The sequence below is a fragment of the Malurus melanocephalus genome, unplaced genomic scaffold, assembly GCF_030028575.1.
Source record: "Malurus melanocephalus ecotype Western Australia unplaced genomic scaffold, MMel_1.1 scaffold_235, whole genome shotgun sequence".
In the NCBI taxonomy this organism is placed as follows: domain Eukaryota; kingdom Metazoa; phylum Chordata; class Aves; order Passeriformes; family Maluridae; genus Malurus; species Malurus melanocephalus.
The window spans coordinates 34,446-53,375 of record NW_026623467.1 but is presented as its reverse complement, the minus strand read 5'-3'; the positions used below and the strand labels follow the sequence as shown (position 1 = coordinate 53,375).

At 38.5% G+C, this 18,930-nt stretch overlaps 1 protein-coding gene across 4 annotated transcripts in view; it reads left to right on the top strand.

Annotated features, from left to right (window-relative positions):
- The window catches only part of ENAH (ENAH actin regulator), a 96,147-nt gene that overhangs the window by 50,351 nt on the left and 26,866 nt on the right, over nucleotides 1-18,930 (top strand). For all 4 annotated transcript variants that reach the window (XM_057374874.1, XM_057374873.1, XM_057374871.1 and 1 more), the window contains exons 2-4: nucleotides 1,421-1,586; nucleotides 3,002-3,179; nucleotides 14,290-14,374. In XM_057374874.1, the coding sequence (XP_057230857.1) occupies nucleotides 1,421-1,586; nucleotides 3,002-3,179; nucleotides 14,290-14,374 (429 nt within the window). The remainder of the gene's footprint in view (nucleotides 1-1,420; nucleotides 1,587-3,001; nucleotides 3,180-14,289; nucleotides 14,375-18,930) is intronic.

The window sequence follows — 18,930 nt, the reverse complement described above, 5'->3', positions numbered from 1 at the left end:
GAACCTATTTCCTCATTTGATCATGAATCTCTTGCGTGTATGAGAGACATGATCTCAATATTCTGTCTTCTCCATGAGCCTTGAAAAGCATCCCAGTGTTGAGCACTTTTCTAATTGCTTCYATTGTCATGGAAAGTGTGGTAGAAATTGATTCTGTTTTCTCAGAAATGTCAGTATTAAAAGTTAACAATACAGCTGGATTCACTGCAGAATTTTCTTGTCTTGGGAGACGTAAATAAGATATTGGGAAATTCAGCATGGTCTTTGGAAAAAACCCCAACATACACACCCACCCACTCCTCTCTCCAAACCAACCAACCAATAGAACCACAAAAAACCCCAAGACAGATGGGTGGGGGAGGCATCTTCTTCCTGTTTCATAAAATATGAAGAAATACTTCTTTACTTTCCTTTTGTAACTTACAAAGAATGCATGCCTCTCCAGCCTTCTCAGTTTTCCAAATGGCAGGCCACATTCCTTGCAAGCCAGGCATCATGTGCTTTCTATAATGTTGGATGGGCTGGAGTGGTATGTTCAGAGAATCTGACTTACTGATAAGAAATCATTCCTTTCTATTTTTATTTCCTGTCTGCATCTGGACATTTTCCACWAAGACAACCTGCATGGTATTACCCTTTCCTCTCCTAATAAATAGTCTGTTCCTGGTATATTCTGATTTCATGTGTTTCTTACATGATGGCATTCATGAGCTGCTCCCTTTTTAACTCCAGGCTGTACCTCAGCTTCCAGATGACTGGCATAATCAGGATTAGCTACTGATAGCAATCTCCTGATGAAATTGCACTCTTTGGTAATCAGTAGAACCTTTTCTCAGGGAGAAAATGTTATATCAAGGTGTCAACTCTTCTAAAATGTGTCAAAACCAAAATGCTTTTCATTTACGAGCTGGTCAGATTTTTGTGCTGGACTTTATCCCATGTGTGTTTGTTTTCTTCTCTCTATGTTAAAAGGTTCAAGGCTTTCCAATTATCATCTCCTGTAGAAGTAATTTCCACTGGGAAGTGTAAACTGTATGAAGCTAGTGCAACTCCAGATTCTTTGGTCTTTGCAGAAAGCTTTGTATATGGTTATGGCATTTAATTAAAATGCATGGCTGCTGGTGAGGGAAAAGGATGGGAAAAGAACCTGCAAGGGGAAAAAGTGAAGGGAAAAAAAAAGCGAATACCTTCTTGATCCCTTTCATTAGTTAGACCTGTCTGTGGGGACCCCAGCTTTTCAGAATGAATCATGTGAGCAAAATGTCAAAGTGCTTGAGGTTTTCYATTCAGAAAGGTGGAGATTTCAGCAAATTGCAAGGAGTACTGCTTTAAYATTTTGAGTTAAAGAAAAAAGTTAACCAGAACAATGATGCTTTGCCATAAGTAATTTTTTTTTCTCCTCCGCTTTGTGTATTAACAGTGAACAGAGTATCTGCCAAGCACGAGCTGCTGTAATGGTCTATGATGATGCCAATAAGAAATGGGTACCAGCTGGTGGATCAACTGGATTCAGCAGAGTTCATATATATCATCACACAGGCAACAACACATTCAGAGTAGTGGGCAGGAAGATTCAGGATCATCAGGTGAGAAAATTTCGRAAAATTTGGAATATTAAGAAAAAAGTCCTCAGCAAAATTATGGGAACAGTAAATAATAAATTGAATTTTTTTAACTGAAGTAGCAAAACTGTATTATTGCTTTTTCTCTGTGAACTAAGCACTTTGCATACCTCGAAGGCAATAGTCCTTTTGCCATTGCTTCCTACAGATATCTATTTATAAAGGCTAGTGGTATACACAGAAGTCATCTGGTTCTTTTTAAGGCAAAGTGGCAACCTGAAAGCTTTTCTCCCCCACTCTGTGCTATGAGCTGCAGTCTGTGTAGACACCAGCAGTTCTTCTAGCTCCTTTTAGCTCATGAAAACTTGGATGCGTGATGTCACATTTCCCTGATGTTTTTGTTCAAAGAACCTTCTGATATTTGGTAATGCTGATCATCTACCACTTAAACAGAGTGAGAAGGGAGTAACAGGGATTATGTCTTAATTWCCTTGACAAAGTTACTAGATCATGATTAAATGGCAAACTAGCTCTCTGTCTGGAAATGTGCTTTGCCATATGATACTTGGGATGGGGTTAAAAATCTAATCTTCTGTTTGAGGAAAGCTTCTTGTATTCGTTTCCCTCCTTCCCAGCATTTCATAGGATTTTTTTGGTCTGTTCTTGGTCATTTATCACACACCTGAAGCTTGGAYGGATAATTTCCTGTGTGATTTGTTATTAAACACTTATTCCAAGTAATAAATGGTCTCTGTGCATTCATCTGAGAGCAAATACGAGTTTTTTTCCCCCCCCCCGTTATTCAGCAGAAAAAGGTGAGAGGATATAGTTATCCAAGTGCAATGGGATCCTCTTAGTGGATGGCTCCTGGTAAATGGTTGCCCTAACAGCTCAAATTTATCATCTTTTGTGTGAGCCATAACAATCTTGCAAAATGATACCCTGTGATCCGTGGTACAAATCCAGTAAACTGCTGCTGAAAGCCCTGCAAGCTAAGGGGTGCAGCAGCACAGAGAAAAGGTGATAACTTGGTTAAAAAAGAAATCTAACAAATACTCTCTGAAATTCATGCAAAATGAGTTTCTGAATTTCAGATGCATATTCACGTGGAGTGTGCTGCTGGAAGTCAGAGCTGTTGATGTTACTACATTGCTGTTAGGGAGCATCGCTGCATCTTTTGAAGTGAGAACACTTAAGCTACTAAAGTTGATACAAAATATCTCATTAGTCCCCTTGTGTATTCCTATCACTGATTACAGACAGCGTTGGAATTAAAAATGAAATGGTTACGTGCTTTCAACATTGTGTTTTACAGATTATTAAATTGGCCATAGTGAATTAACCCATGTGATTGAGGAATAAAATCTGCACAAAGCTGAAACTTCTGATAAAACAGCAATTTTCAAAATAAGTAATTATTTATTTTTTTATGATTATAGGTGGTAATAAATTGTGCCATTCCAAAAGGGCTGAAGTACAATCAGGCTACACAGACCTTCCACCAGTGGCGTGATGCTAGGCAGGTGTATGGTCTGAATTTTGGCAGYAAAGAAGATGCCAATGTCTTCGCAAGTGCCATGATGCATGCCTTAGAAGTATTAAATTCACAAGAAGCTGGTAAGAGTCTCTTCACTATTTTTTTCCCTTAAGATTGTTCAAACAGAGGAAAAATTTGAATGTTTATAGGTAAGAGTCAGTCTTGTTTATAATCACAGTTAAGCCTCTAGGTGTTTTAATTGTTCGGGTGTTTTGTCTAACTAATTACTACTTCTTTACAGCTATTCTCAACTGGAGTGCCATCCCTATAAATGCAATTCCTGTCAAGTAGATCAATTTTCATGATTCTGCATTACATATAGAAACTGCTGGCTTTACCTTTTTTTCAAGGAAGTAAAACAAAAAGACCTGCCCAATAAACATGTACCTTGCAATGAGGATACTTTTATGTCTCTAGAAATCCTGAAAAGTTTTTATTCTGTGTTGGGTATTTTTGCTTCTCATTGATTACTGGTTTATTGTAAAAATGTGAGAAGTTTTTTACTCCGTATTTTGGAATTCAGGTCATCCTCTCTAGCAGTTCTTACCATACAGAGTTTTCCAGCTCRGAGACCTTGAATCCTGGGGTAACATTTAGGTGAGCACATACTGTTTAGACACCAGGTCTATCATTTCATTTGTTTGAAGAGCAGGGTGACATAGGCTTTAAARCACGGTGGAAAAATTCCTGTCTTTCAATCTTCAGCTGGTATCTGTAACATATTCTAGGTAGGCTCTACAGCAAATTGATCAGTATAGCCCTGTCACACACACAGAGGGAGTTTTTCTTTTARAAGACCAAGAGTCTCTTGTGTTCTTGTAACCAAATAGAATTCTTTTGTCCTCATTAAACTTTAAAGATTGCCCRTGTAACAAGAGATAGTACTGCTGTGCCAGTTTGCTTTCTCTTGTGTRGGAGAGAGGCTTAGATAACTTTACTAGGGCTGTCTCAACTACACCAAAAAAGGTGATTTTATCAAGTTGGTTTTTATTCTGGTAGTTGTTTCAAGACTTACCTTTTGAATCTAAGCTGTCTAGACCACGGATGATGCATTCTGCAGTGCTCACACTGTTATGCAACATAGGAGGCCAAAATAGAAATGGTAGCTAGAGTTAAGTGRTTTCTTTTTGCCTGCTAAAATAACCAAGTTGTGATTCCCAGTCTCCTACCTCTCACTTGGCTATTTTCTCTTCTGAATCCCTCACTTCTTTTTTCCCTGAGGCTTGCTTAGTTGTAAACATTTCATACATTCTGTTTATCACCTGCCTCCCAACCAACATTTGGGAGTACATGAAGTGTTGGTTTGTACCCTTTTGATGCAAAGGCTGGATTGATGGTAACAGGTTTGAGGGGTTTAAGTTCTTTCCCATTACCTGTACTTTAAGAATTTATTACATTTCAGTGTGTGTATATATGCATATACATATCTTTGTAATTCAGTTTAACTCCTCATAACACCAAACCTGAGCTGCTAGGGAGGYTGAAATGACATAGGCAGGCATGAAATTGCTATTGCTTGATTAGTTAATGTGTCTTTTTTTTTTCATTTTGTAGATTGTAATTTGTCTAATGGCTTGTTCCCTTGCTGCTTYATGCACAATATTTGTGGATTGCTACAATTGTTATATTGTTCAGTAGTCAAAATGTTTTTGAACTAAGATACTGATTCACTTTGTAAAGACTTGGATAAAACTGAAATAGTTTTATCACTGTAGTGTCACAGCGTGGTTGTTGACTCAATGCTGTTGTTTTCTGGTCTTAACAGTTTTGAGATGGACATGAATTAAGATGTGTAGCTATGTTTGAACGTGACTGGGTGCAACCTCTAAATTTTCTGAATTACAAGCCAGTTGCTTTCTTTCTCTYTGTAACTTGATTTGGTAGCAGCAGGCACATGTCAAAATGCATTAATTAGCTGCATCACAAGCTAATGGTGAGCACAGGAGATAATTGTTCTTCCCTGGCTCCTGTCAGCCAAGGGCCATGGTGGTCAAGATTAGCTGTCTCTTACCTGTGTCACAGACAAATAGGTTCTASAGCTTCCATCAGGGTGAAATAAAACCAAACATTTTCCATATTATCAGCATTATTTCAGCTTATGAGCAGTTTTGCACTGCTGCTTTTCAAARAAATTCCTAATAATGCATACAGAATTGCCCTGTCAGTCTCATACCACTTCCAGACAATGTTTAAAGATAAATGTTCATAATGTTTCTGCGTTGGAGTACTGTGAACAAGCGTTCCTAAGTTTTATTAGCTGGGAGGTTTGTCAGTTTATGATCTATATATTWCTGAATTTTTCTGACCTATATCAGTGTAAAAGGTAAAAAAAATCAGGTATCTTTCTGAACATGCTGCTTCGATGATGGAAATAGGTTGTTAAGTGGCTGRCAATTTAGAAGCAAACTAATTGGGCTCCTTGCTCAAAGTTCAGTGCATTTTGTTTTTCTGTAGGTGATATAATTTCCTAAAAGTGCAGCTAGAAATGAATCCTTGGTGTTAGATTTTTTTTTTCCCCCTGCCAACATCGCTGAAATAGATGAATATTTACTTAGGCAGGTCACTGGCTCTGAAGCTCTGGTATTAGCTCTTCATCTTAGGAAATGGATTGCAACTGCCTCCCTTTTATAAACAAATTACTCTTTTCAAAAAGGTATTGGGAGGGTATGCATTATAAAATAAATTGTCGCTGATGTGTGATGAACAATTATAGGTTATATAATATATGTATTTTATATATAGCCACATTTTATATATAAACGAAGGCATACTCAGTTTCTTTGAATGTGTCTGCTAGGCTTTTAAAAATTTCTCACTTAAGCAGTCCTAGTTGGTGTTCGGCTTCAAAAATCCATACTTGAAGATGGCATCTTGTCTCTAATAGTTTAAATAAATTGCTGTGTTTTCTAATGTAGCCAAAATGGCATATAGAACCTCCAACTCAAATAAATTGAAKAAATCCTATATAGATAACTTCCCTTTTACTCTAGAATTGCAAATAGTTAAAGTTAGAATCTTGCAGTATCCTTATTTTCTGCAGTGCTTTCTCRTTTTGGCAATTTCTTTTATTAGCTTGCTTATTTTATGTTGTATTTTATTCATAAAAGGAARGCAGTTTTAATGTTAGCTGAGCATACTATTCAGAAATTCATAAAGCTGTAGATGAATTTTAAATTTTATGCAAGGGTTCACAGAAATCTAAACTACTTCTGRGGGATATTAAAGATTAAGTTGTGTACATCCTTTTGGTTTGCAAGTCAGCTGTTGGGTATGGCTCTCTCCCTCTTTTTAAAATAAAATTAAATCATGGTCTCCTTCTTTCRCATATATTTGAAAAATGTCATTGATCTTTTGCTTGCAGTTGGCATCCTCAGCTGTTCTGCTGTTGCTGCTGGCAAAATTGGAGGTTGTTTAATTTAGGATCTCCCTCTAGTGGATCTGCTGGAACCGAGGCACTGCTGAGCTCGCAGGGACAGCCTTTTGTCCTTGTGATGAGTTCATATTGCAGAGTGAAAATCTCTGAGTTAAGAGTGAAGGCTTTCYTGCAAGTGGCAGCTTTCTGCTAAAAAAACAGTGCAGGTTTATCTCAAAGGACTTGGAAGCAATGGCTGCCTTATCAGTGAAACTCTCAGAAGCACTCTGCAGGTCTTTGTTTTTTTTTCTTCCTCCTGATGTCCAGGACTGATCAAATGAACATCCTAACTTCTCATGTGCTTGAGCTCTGTTTATTTAAATAAATGTCAAAGAGTTGTACCTCCATTCTGGTTTGAATGACTGCATTAGCTAGCAGCTATTCAACCAGACCCTATTTTCCTGCTGGCTASTTGGGCAGATTGTAGGCAACCTGAAAATCCAGAAGAGAAGGACAACAACACAGGACTTCATTTTCTTCTGTAATTTAAAAAAATTAAATACTGCAGATTCCTGCCCCGTACTGTTTCAGAAATGCATTAAAAATGAACCAAGGTTTTTTTCTGGCACTCATTTGAGAAAATCTTGAAAGACTTACTACTCATTACATTAAATAATTGTTTGACATGGTCAGAAATGACACCTTCATCAGRTGACAAGTGCATGTCATCAAGTTTAAGAGGTCATTTGAAGAGGATGTCTGGCTCTAAGGCTGTGTGCAGTGTGTTCAGATATTCAGTAATTGGTCTTGTCTGGAGATGACGGCTCTCTGCAAAGGTTTTGCATTGCATTACAAAGAAAATTTTCATATCTGCATTAAGTAGGGCTCATTGTTGCAGTCAAAGTACTCTGGAAGGAGAAAAGCTTCAATGAAGGGAAATTAGACGGCTGAGAATTCTCTGATGTGTGAGACAATGGATTGTTTCTTTGAAGGAATAAGGTCACGTAAGGGAAGCTTGTGTTGGGAGGAACAAAGGAGTATCACATTCAGTTTTGCTGCAGAAAGTACCTTCTAGTTCAGCTGGAATCGGTGTTGCTTTGTGTGGCATCTGCCTTCAACCTCAGGAAAGCCTTGCTAAGAGAATAAGAAACTAAGTGTGGGATTTATGGATGTGTAATTTGCATTTGAGGACGGTCCTCAGAGTTGTTTGTTGCAGAAGATGAAAGCAATGAAAGAAGAACTGAAAGGAGGATGTCACAACAGTAAATAAATCTATTTTAATTATTTCTAATAGAATTACATATATGTAAGATTTGTGATGCTTTTTGTACTAATCTGTAACAGTTACTGGTTCTTGAAAAGATTTTGGAATATTCTGGATATAAAGGCAAGGCTAGGAATGGCTTCAGTGAATYTGTTCTAGTATTGCCTTAGATCACAGTTTAATTCATAGGAAAATGGAGAGGAAGAAAAAGAAACAGAGGGATTTTTGTTTCCAAGGTCTCATTATTTTGTTCATCTGACCTTTGGGAGTGAAAAAGCTGTTGTGGTTCAAGTTTTTTGAATTTCCCTTGAATTAGTAACTCTAAAAGTGAGGTTGTCCAGTTATTAAATAAGCAAATCTTTATTCGCAGCTGTATATTGATGTGCAGTCCTTTCTCTTCCAGCTGAGATAAGTAATTAAATCCTTGCTGATAGGGGAATGCACTCAAATCATGGATTGAATAATTTAATATCTTTGGGAAGTGCAAACTGAAACAAAAATTGGAGTTGCCTAATTGGAAGATATAGAGAGACTGCAGAAAAACTGAAATGAGAAAAGTATATGTGGAGCTCGGGGGGATCTCTGATGCTTTTCTTTGTACTGTTTTGGTTCATGTCATGCTAAAACTTGTTTTGGGAGAAGAAAAATTCTGCAGCAGTGAAGTAATTATGCTATACCTGTGCTCATAGCAAGCCTCTGGAACAGGCTGTCAGCACTCCCTGTCAGAACAGGAGTAACATGAGGGTATTATTATTACCWGTGTTGTCAAAAGTTGGGAAATATCTCTTGTTTTTGCTAGGAAGATTTTTCCTTTCCTTTTGAATGTGGGATTGATTAAATAATTCTTTTAGGTTGTTACTAGGTGTTCATAATAGCTAATGCTGATTAGGTAATCCTGATTTATGTGCCAAAATGTTGWCCTACAGGAGGTTTTACCTGTTTACTTGACCAAGTACTTCCTCTTCATTGAAATTGTACATAAGATTATTGAAAGCATTGTCAGTGTTATTTGTGGTGTTTGGAAGTGAAGGGAGAGATGTTAGGTTATAAACTTTTAAGGCTTGCCCATATGGTGTTTTTTATTTTTGTGGTTCTTCAGAATTAGTGGTATAACATATGAAAGCATTAAATTTTAGGTGAACAACCAGAAGAATTTAATTAAAATTGGTAGCTGGTCTAAACTACAAATATGAATAGCRGTACGCTAATTTATGGATAAAGTTTTGTTGAATCAACATTGAGGAATGTCAGCATATTTTACTGTTCAGGTTTTATATTGTTGTCTTTCAAAATATTACTAGTAGAAGTTGTAGATGGATTAAATCTGCCTTTTGGGAGCAGGGTGTTTTCATAAAAGTCATGAAGATAGTTGTGAAATACAGCTTTGTTAGGCTCRTTTCTGTAATTTTATACACCAATAGTGACAGTTATGACCTATAACATTGCTATTTAAACAACTTTTGACTGAACTGGAGGTGGGGAGCAGCAATAAATATCCCATAGTAGATGGTTTTGATATATTTAACTTCAGTACTTTCTCCTTGAAGTCTGTGATGTTGTAGTTTCATTAAGCAACTGTAGCTCTCTGCTGCTGGAACTTTGTCCCTGTGTCCCTGTGTCCCTGTGCCTGAAAGGGTGGCAGAGGGAAACTGGAAGCTGCTGRGGTCCCCCAGCACACGCTGGTGCTGAGCCAAGCCTGGCTCCCAGGTTATCAGTGCCTGGTTGCCAAGGCACTGCTGGCACTGATAGGAGCTTCTGCTGGCATTGATAGGAGCCCTTGCCTCTGCTTAAATGCAAGTGTATTTTAATGAATTCTTTTTGTTATTCTTGTTCCCTTTTATTACGTTGATCAAGCTGCAAGAGTTTGTGAAGTGGCAAGTGTTCACTTTCAAGTTTAGAGTGCTGAGTGAACTAACTCAGCTGAAGGTGCTTACAGAGTGGTAACTGAGTGATGGTAGGTGTTTGAAGGAAAGGGAAGTTTTGGCTGGAATATGATTCACCTACTAGAGAACATTTTGTCTCTTGTTAATGCCCTAGTTTTTGGTCATCATAGTGTTGCGTATAAACCCATCGCACACATCCAGGGCTTGAGGAGTGAYGTGGTTTTGCTGAAGGCAAAATTTCCCCAGACGTTGTTCTGTCGTGGCCTAGAGCAGGACAGGCTTTTTAATGGAAAAAGAAGGAGCTAGAGACACATGAAAGAGGGATACTTCACCATAATTGTTGTTCTTTTTGCTTCCTCCACTGATCTCTGAACAGCCTGCTTTCCATTCATTTGGAAAACCTGTAACCATTTAGTAAAACACTCTTTTTGGTAAGTTCTTCTGTTCTTTAACAGAAATTAAATACATCTTCTTGGCTGCAGCTTTGAACTCTTTCCTGGGGTGTGGGCTTTGCTTAGTAGGAGTATTCAAAGTGTCCTTAAAGAAAATTTTTTTTTTTTTTTTATATTATGGGTAGTTCACTTATGTTTATATCACATACATTTCTAAATAAACTTGMTGTCCACTTCCAGTCTTTGAAAATACTTTGAAAAGTCAAGTCATACTTTGATTTGGATATCAGGCTGTATAATTGGAACRTTGCTTAGTTTTGGCACCAACATACTGAGAAATGAAAGAGTGAAAAACMCTTAGCTGCTGACTTGTTTATATAAACTGATTCTCTGGGGAGAAAATGGAGATATTCACCTCAAACTGAAATTCATACATGTGATAGTTGACCAGCCTTACTAGATTTTTTTCAAAAATTAGGAGTTTTCTTTTAATGTTGTACTCTGAAGTACAGTAATTCCAGGAGTGAGGTTTTCTGTGTGTTTTTGCCTTCTTGAACTCTAGGGCATGTGGGGTTCTGAGGAAGATTTTTTGTGGTCTGGCTGCTGCTGGTCTTTTTAAACCCCCTTTCATCCATCCTTATGCTACCAGCTCCCAAGAAAGCCCATCCAGCCACATGAAAATACACACTGTAGCTCACTGTGTAAATTGCAGGACRTGTGTTGTGCCAATCTTGAACAGCTGATCATTGGGGTTTTTAGGGCTATAGGAATGCAGTATTTCCAATGTCAGCAAGTGTCAGCACTGGTAACATACAATGGTAATATACAGTGGTAACCTACAATGCAGCTGACATGAAAAGCTGTGGGGTAGGGTGTGGTGTAACACTCCAAAGCAAGGTAATTGAAAGACTGAAGGGACAGAGGAACCAAAGGCACTGAGAGAGGACAAACCATGTGTTTCCTTCTCCAGTTTGCCAATTAGGCTTTCATAGGGCTGTGCAACTGAAATTGGTTTGGCTTTTGGATAGAAATACAAGGTAAGCAGTCAATTAGGGCTGAAAAATGAAGTTRAGTAGTTTGATGAACTACAGCTCTGGTTGTGGTTTAAAAGGGTGGTGTTGGGAATGCTTGATTTGGTTCAAGCAGTCCCCAGCAGTCTGATGTTGGTGCCACCATAATTGTCTGTGTGACTGCATGAARAACCAGGACTGGCTCARATCCAGGTGGTGAAAATGCTTCRTGCAGGCTTTATTTCCCGGGATTTTTAATATGTTAGATTTCCAGTACATCTCTCACCAYACAGTTGCCTGAACTGTCATAGTGGAAGGGTGATGCAAAGGTGAGAATAAGCTGAAAAACAGAAAGCACTGAATCTGGTACGGCTGCTGAACAAATTAGTATGAAATTATATCCTCTCTGTCTGTCAGAGTGTGCTGCAGAGTGCACCATCTGTGCTTTTTTAGAAAAAGAGAGATGTTAGGTTTTAAAGAAAACTCAGAATGAATAGACCATTCAGCATCATCTCTCACTTGGCTTATATTGGCTTCTGAAGATAAAGCGATCCTGTAGGAGGATCAGAGTTCTTTTCCAGGCGGTATCTGACTATTTCTCTTGGGGSTTGATGTATCTGAAGTATCTGGAAGTGTTCAAAAGCCTCTTGAGAAAGCTTTTTATTAGTTAGTTCCTATTTGTTTAATATACCATCTCTCCTGTTACCCAGGCAGTTGTATTTTMACAATGAAGTGGTGGTCTTGCTGTAATAAACCTTCTAGGATAAAACATATTTTTCCACCTGACATGTACCTTTAACTTTCTAATATTGACTAGCAGGGGGATTGCAGGGAGAAATTTGATGAGAAAACAGGCAGGATGACTTGGTAGCTTAGCATTTCTTTTTTGAAAGCCTTTGGTATACTCGGGTTGCATTTCCTTGTGGCAAGAATGTCTAAGAAGCACTGGAACCACCAGTTAATTGTCAGCAGGTGATTTTGCTGTGTCTCTAGTGTGCATAGCTGTGAAAGAAGCCCCTCGCTGGAGTAGGCTGGCCAAGGTAAAGCTGACTTGGCTTGCTGATGGTTGCCTTCTGCAGAACTGGTGGAGAATGTGSTTTTCTGAAGTACAGTGTTGTGGAACAAAGTTTGAGGCTACAAGAACAGATTTTCCTATAGCTAGGCTGGCTGGAATAGCCAGTGCAGTTGAAGCTTGGTGGTTGTTTTCCAGAGGTGTTGGCTAAGAAAAGACTAAGGTAGAAAGGTTGGAAGGTTGGAGGTCTACCAGCTAATGGAGCATGGTAATACCTCCTTCAAAAAAMCCAAAAGATTTAATGGGGGGAAGCTTGAACTTCTCATTTCAACCACATTTTCAGTACAAAATAGTTCTGGTAGGTACATGGACACATTATGACCACTTCTTTTTATTTTTGCTCTTCATTATTAATTTTTAGATCAGTGTGTTTCATTCTGAGGAATAGGACTGGAGTTTCRTCCTGTGTCATACGTGAAGTGTCGCTCACAGTTTCCAGCTCAAGCTGTGAGCCTTGCCTTTCTCTGACCATTCTGTTGGACATGGGAGGCAGCAGTGCTGGTGTTTACAGCACCTTTCACTGCTGCTGGGTTGTGTCTACTTGKAAAAGTCCATGAAAGGCTGCAGCCTGGTGCAGGCAGCAAATAGCCCAGCTGCCTGGGAGCTGCAGTCATGGCTTAAGGGGCATTAAAGCCTTCCACCTGTCACACAGGGGTGAGGAGAGGGGGACATGTGTCTTACAGAAGTTTTAAAGCTGAAAAGTTTTTCAGATGAGCCATATGGCAAATGTTTGTACTTAATGATAATTTAATTTATCATCACAGTTAAATGTTTTGCATTTAATACACTATGGATTTATACCTGCGGGTATCTCTTGCAGATACTTCAAGGAAAAATAGTACATCCCAAGCAACATCRAGTCATTAGGTAAAAGGGCCTAATGATTGCTGAAAAAAATAAATAAGGAAGACACCACCTCATAGTACACTGCCTGCTTTTATCTTCCAGAATTAAGTTTCATTACTTTCTGTAATTGTAGGGTACATGGATAGTGTACACWTTTATTGTTTTCGTGATTAAAGACCACAGTGGACAGTTTTTGTATGGCTTTTAAACAGGGCACTTGTTTGCTGAGTCTGAAGCAAATTGCATGTCCTTGATGTTGTCAGTGTATCACACATGGTCTTTTTATGGGTTTGGGTGACTTTCACAAATTCAGATGGGAACAAAAGTTTTCATTTTGATATTTGAGATGGGCAAGATCTCATTACAACTCTGTCCCTCTAACTAGTTCGGTGGATTCTCAGTGAGAAATTAATGCTTTGCTCCATGATGTTTTCAAAACTTGACATTTTAATTGTGCTTTATTATAAATTCCATAATCTTGAGCATAGCTATAATCTAAATAGYTTCCTGGTTTACTGCCTGTTTTGAMAKCAACAATGCATTCRTGGTCTGCTGTATTCCATTCCAGTTTTTCATTCTTCACTTGTTTTTACAGTTTTGCGCTGTAAGTACATTTGTGATTAAATTGGTAAAGCTTGTTTCTAGAATACAAATTTAGCACATGCAATTACTTGAAGGCTGTATGGTTCAGAGTTGCCCATCAGTAAAGACTGAAGGTGATTTTGCATGACCTTCCCTTTTGCATCTCTTGTTCTTAGCAGAATTCACAGTTTGTACAGTTGTTATATGCCCTCCTTCCTTTGGACGTGGTACTTACCTATCCAGAAAAAGTCTTTGAACCAAGCTGATGAGCTGAAATCTGAGTAAAATTTGGTGTGACCTGTAGAAACATACTTTTCTTCCTTCTCCCAATGTGGTGATAAGGTTCTGATGGTTTTTCTTCTGTTCTTTTGTGTTTTTTTTCTTTTTCTCCCCCTTTCCAGTATTCTATTTGGGTGAGTGTTTTAATTTTTTGAGCCTTTCCTGTTCCTCCAAGAGGACTTGTTCATTGTTTGAAGAAAACCTCAGACTTGGAGTGCTTTTCAAAGCTTTTGTCAAATTCCATCATATATAAAATACATGCATTTCTGTGAAACCTTTCCATCCATGTAAAATAAATTCATTCTGCAGATGTATGAAATAACATTGTACATGCGTGAGGTTGCAGTTTTTATTTGCTGCGTTATGTTGTTGAGCTTGTTTGGCTTAAAAAGCAGACGTGAGCAGTTCTTACAATGTCATGTGATGGCTGGCCTTTTTCCTTAATTTTGTGCTTTTTTTTTGCATGGTAAAAATTCAAGCCATTAATTTATGATCTGTCCTTGGTTTTAGGTCCTACATTGCCTCGACAGAATTCACAGCTTCCCTCTCAAGTACAAAATGGTCCATCACAAGAAGAAATGGAAATCCAGAGAAGGTATGGTGTTAAAAGCGAACAGCTGTTCAGTTCAAGGAGGTGGTAACTTCTAATGAGGAGAAAATAAATGTCAAGGACTTAGAATGCCCTCCTGCATGAGGGCAGCATTTGTAGTGCACTGTTTTCATTGGTACAGCTCTGTAAAAAACTTTGGAGCTGGTCCCTGGTTRCTGCTCTCCACCCATTCGAACAATGCAGTTGGAATGGCCTGTCAGGAAAGAGTTGGAAGATCAGAGGGAAAGCCTTGGGAGATTTCACTGCTGTCATTTTCAACCAGGCTAATTAATTTTCCAGTGACTGTTTTGTGTTCAGKTTTTGACAATGAAAAAAGCAGCAAGCGAGGAAGGAAGTTTTAGAAGCAGAGAATTGAGTCATCATGAGTGACAGAGGTTTAGTCCTGAATGTGGAGGTACTAGATCAGAATATTCTATTGGAAACCTTGTTTGCCGTATACTGAATTCTTTAGCAAAAACCCCTTTATTTTGTACTTTTAGTGTATAAATTCATGGAGCCTTTAGCAGTTTAACTTCYTGCTGGAGCAGTGCTGGTTGTATCTGTGCTCCCCTCAGTGACTAGTCTGTGCTCTCCTGACCTATTGGTGCCTCCTTCAAGCTAAGTTGTTCCATTCGGTTTCTATCCCTGTGGGATATTTTAGCATTGCAAATATTTAGGGCTTTTTCCGTTCCATTTAATAATTGTTATGTATCAATGAGGTGCCTGATTTCTAGGAAACTTTTGGTGGTTGCCAAATCCCCACTTCTGTTTCATGGCAGTGTGGAGTAGTGCTGTAGGGTGAGTGGGTTATGGGTGCAATGGCAAAGCCTTGTAGGACAGTGCTSTAACACTGGGCTAAGTGAAAACAGTAAGACCTTGGGCTGTCCTAAGCACACTGCCTGTGGTGCAATCCTGGATTATTTTACCATCAAAATACTCCTGGGAGATTAGCTGTTCCCTTCTTGAAGGGATGCTGGGAGCAATTTAGGTCGTGTGCAGGACAGATACAGGGAACAGGRGCCTTGAATAAATGGGAGGTGGTCCAGACTGGTGGTGTAAATGCACCTAATAGCTTTTTGTGGTAACTGGAAAAATGCTTAAACACGTTGGGTCTAATTGTCACTGAAGTTTTTTCTGTGGTGATAATTGGCTTTTAGGTGAGCAGAACCAGATTGTCAATTTGGGAATAATTCGTTTAATAAACCAGCTATACACGTTGAACAAAGGGTTGACATCAAAATTGGTCACATTTGTCTGTCTCTTTTCTGCAGTGTGTTCTTAAATCTGAGCAGGAGGCACTTTATCTGAAAGTTACCTTGTTTAAAAACAAATAGCAAGAAGCTCATTACAAATTTGTCTYGTGTTTATGTGCAAGTTTGCTGTCATGATAAAAGTCTTTCATGTCACTTCTTTTGACAGGCTTTTTAAAAGCTTTTTTTTCTTTGAAAAAGCTTTTTTTCTTTTTTTTTTTCTGTCCTACATTAGTGGCTTTTAGTATTTTTATTTCCTGGCTGTTCCTTTCAAAGGCTGTATTACCTGAAATTTATAAAGCTGAAATACTTGTGAGAGAAGCATGGTAGATAGGCATCTCCTCAGAAAAGATGCCCTACATTAAGAGCTCTGAAAGTCTCTTGAAATTTTTTGTATGTAAAGGACATCCTATCAGATGGCATTCTCATAGCTTTGCTTTTTTGATCAGTGTGCTCTGCTTGTTCCCAGCTAATGTAATGTCCTCTTTGAAGTCTGGTCCTGGGTTTGATTTGGTTTTCCCCAAAACAAGGATAGAGCACTGGAATGAGTGTTTACTCATGCTGCTAGACAGATWGTCTGTGGAAAGACTGCTGCTCTGTGTCATTAAGCTTAAGAAGAACACGCAATTTTGTTAAAATACCTCACAAATTCTTCTTCAGTCTCATTACTCCTGTAACTATGTTGGTTATAAAAAGTTCAATTAGCTAAGCTAGAACTTCTCTTCTGTAGTAACTGTCTTTCAGCTTTCAGACTGTGAGAACTAGAGTTACTACCATAATGTGGAGAGTAGTAAATAGTTGGGAAGAAAAGGTGTAAGTATATTTTACTTTTAACATATCTTCAAGTGACATTTCCAATCTCAGTAAAGGGTAAAGGCAGTGTGGGCAGATTTGAATCCTGTGGGGAGCAGTAAGACTACAGGGAATGCAAGAAATGGGAATAAATGTTACTGCGTGGGAAGGAACATGGGGTTTGTGATGGATCAGGAGAAAGGCTTTGCCAAGTCTGTGGCTTGTGAAGTGTGTGTCTGTTGGGTGGGGGTTTTCTTTAAAATGTGGCTTTATAATAGTTGGCTTTGAGTGCTGGTCTCATATCCCTCCTCTTAGGTATACCTGGATTTAGTGGTGTGTAACTTCCCTAGTGTTAAGTGCAGGAAAATGCTTTTTAGATTGTTCTTAGCTGGAGAAAAATATCTGCTTGCGTGAAAATTCAAGTTGAAAAAGGGACTCTGTGAAGGTCTAGTCCAAGCCTCTGTTCAAAGGACTGATTTAAAAGTTAGGTTATGTGGCTTGTAGCTTCAGGGTTCTCCTAGGCAGAAATAGAAACATTTCTTCAGAAAAATTTTGCCAAAGGACTGACCAGTGAAGAGTGGCATAATGAAGASAGCTCTTCAACAGATCTGATGTTTTCCTTTGCTTTTATAACCAGTATTCAGGAATCTTGGGGAAATTGGGAACTGAAGAATTAAATTTGGTCATTGCCAGCAGAACTATATTATTTTGGTTCAGAGATTTTTCTCTATTTTAGAAAGGATTTAGATGCCTTACGTTTTGAGTAGAAGTGCTAAAGTAGTCATACTACTGTGTTTATTTTGCTACAGAGCTTCTTACTTGAATATCTGAGTTGCTTACTGTGCAGTGATGCAGTTTCTAAAGCTTTTAGGACCAGACGTGCCATCTGAAACATTGAGGTTTTTATGCGGCTGAGATTGCATATAAGGTGCAATGAAATATTTTTGTCTGGTGTCTTTAAAGAATCCTTAACACTTGGCCTGTGCTTTCCCTCTCAGGGAGTACTTGAARTTAGCTGTAATTTTCCTTAACTTGCACTCACTTAACTACAGTAATAACAAGCTTTAAAACACTCCAGCTGCCATTTCTGATCCTCAAAACTGAAGGGATATTTTGTTATGTGGGTTGTTTTTCATTTAGTCAGAGTGGTGGCCAGGCAGTGTTTATAAATTGCACTGATTGATTACGAGCCAGCTTCAGCTGACAGATGTATTTGCTAATAACTTCAGAGTTACCTCATGTCAAAGACCATTTTAAAATACAAGATTAGTTCATGGCATGCCTGTGTGCTACTCATGCATGTAAATTTACCTTCTCTCCCAGCAGCGGTGAATTTATTGTCAGGAATATGAGTCACTGAGATGGCATCTAATATGACACTTGGGAATTTAATGAGTTAATGTTTATAAATAACTTCAAAATGGTTACCACTTCATACATAAAGAGGCTGAGAGCTCCAGGAACAGAGGAAGTGTACAGATAGTAAGGAATGATGAGGGTGTACAAGCCCCCTCCTGTCCTTCAGGGACGTCATGGACCAAAACTTGACCGAATTCTTTCGTGAGTACTCAAAAACATTACAAGTTTGCAAAACACAACAGCAGAATTTTAGGGGGCGGTTGTAATTATTAAATGCTTTGTTTGCTTATAGTTTTTGTTTGTTTCATCATGATACTGTGGAAGGAAACAAGGGGGGGTTGGCTGGCTAGAATATAGGATTGATATGGTGTGGTTTTCATAACATCTTGGGAAGGATTCTTAGTTTTAGTGCAAGTTCAGAGACTGACGTGGTAACAGTGTCTTACTTACTGATTGACTCAAAGGCAAGTTTTTGATTTTATGGATTAAAAGCTTTTTTTCTGGATTTTGCTAATCTTAGTTTTTAATTACAATAAGAGAATTTTTCCCCCCTGAATGTTAGTAATCATTACATTCCTGAGTTTGAAAATGTGTGGAAATACTAAAAGAAAAAGACATGCATCCCACAACTGAGTATCAATATAGCTGTAGTAATTTAAAGGAATGAAGATTGGCCCATGGCTTTGTGTCCCAGGTTGYCTGGTGTCTACTGATTTCCCACAGCCTGTAACCTTTCCCTGCTTMGTGGCCAGATGTACAATTTCCAGTTTGCCTTGGCTTCTGAAATTGTGCCATTTATCCAACAGCCTCTTTCAGGGAAGTCAGATTTCTTTAAAGGACATTTGGATGGATTCGATTATAACTGAGTACGCAGCTCTAATCTGAGGCATACACAGGAATATGATGTAGTAGTTGGCTTTTTGGTTTAGGGTTTAAGTGGCCATTACAATCATTCATATGATTGTATTGTGTGTAACCGTCCATGTTACAAAATCTGCATGAAGTTTACACCCCAGAGACATGGTTTAGATTAAATCAAAGGAGATTTTAATGTCTAAAATAAGGGTGGTTTTCCCTCTTTTTTGTTTGTGTGTGGTTTTTTTGTTTGGGCTCTGTGGTGGTGGGGGGTTTTGTTGAGGCTTTTGGCGGGGGTTGGTTGGG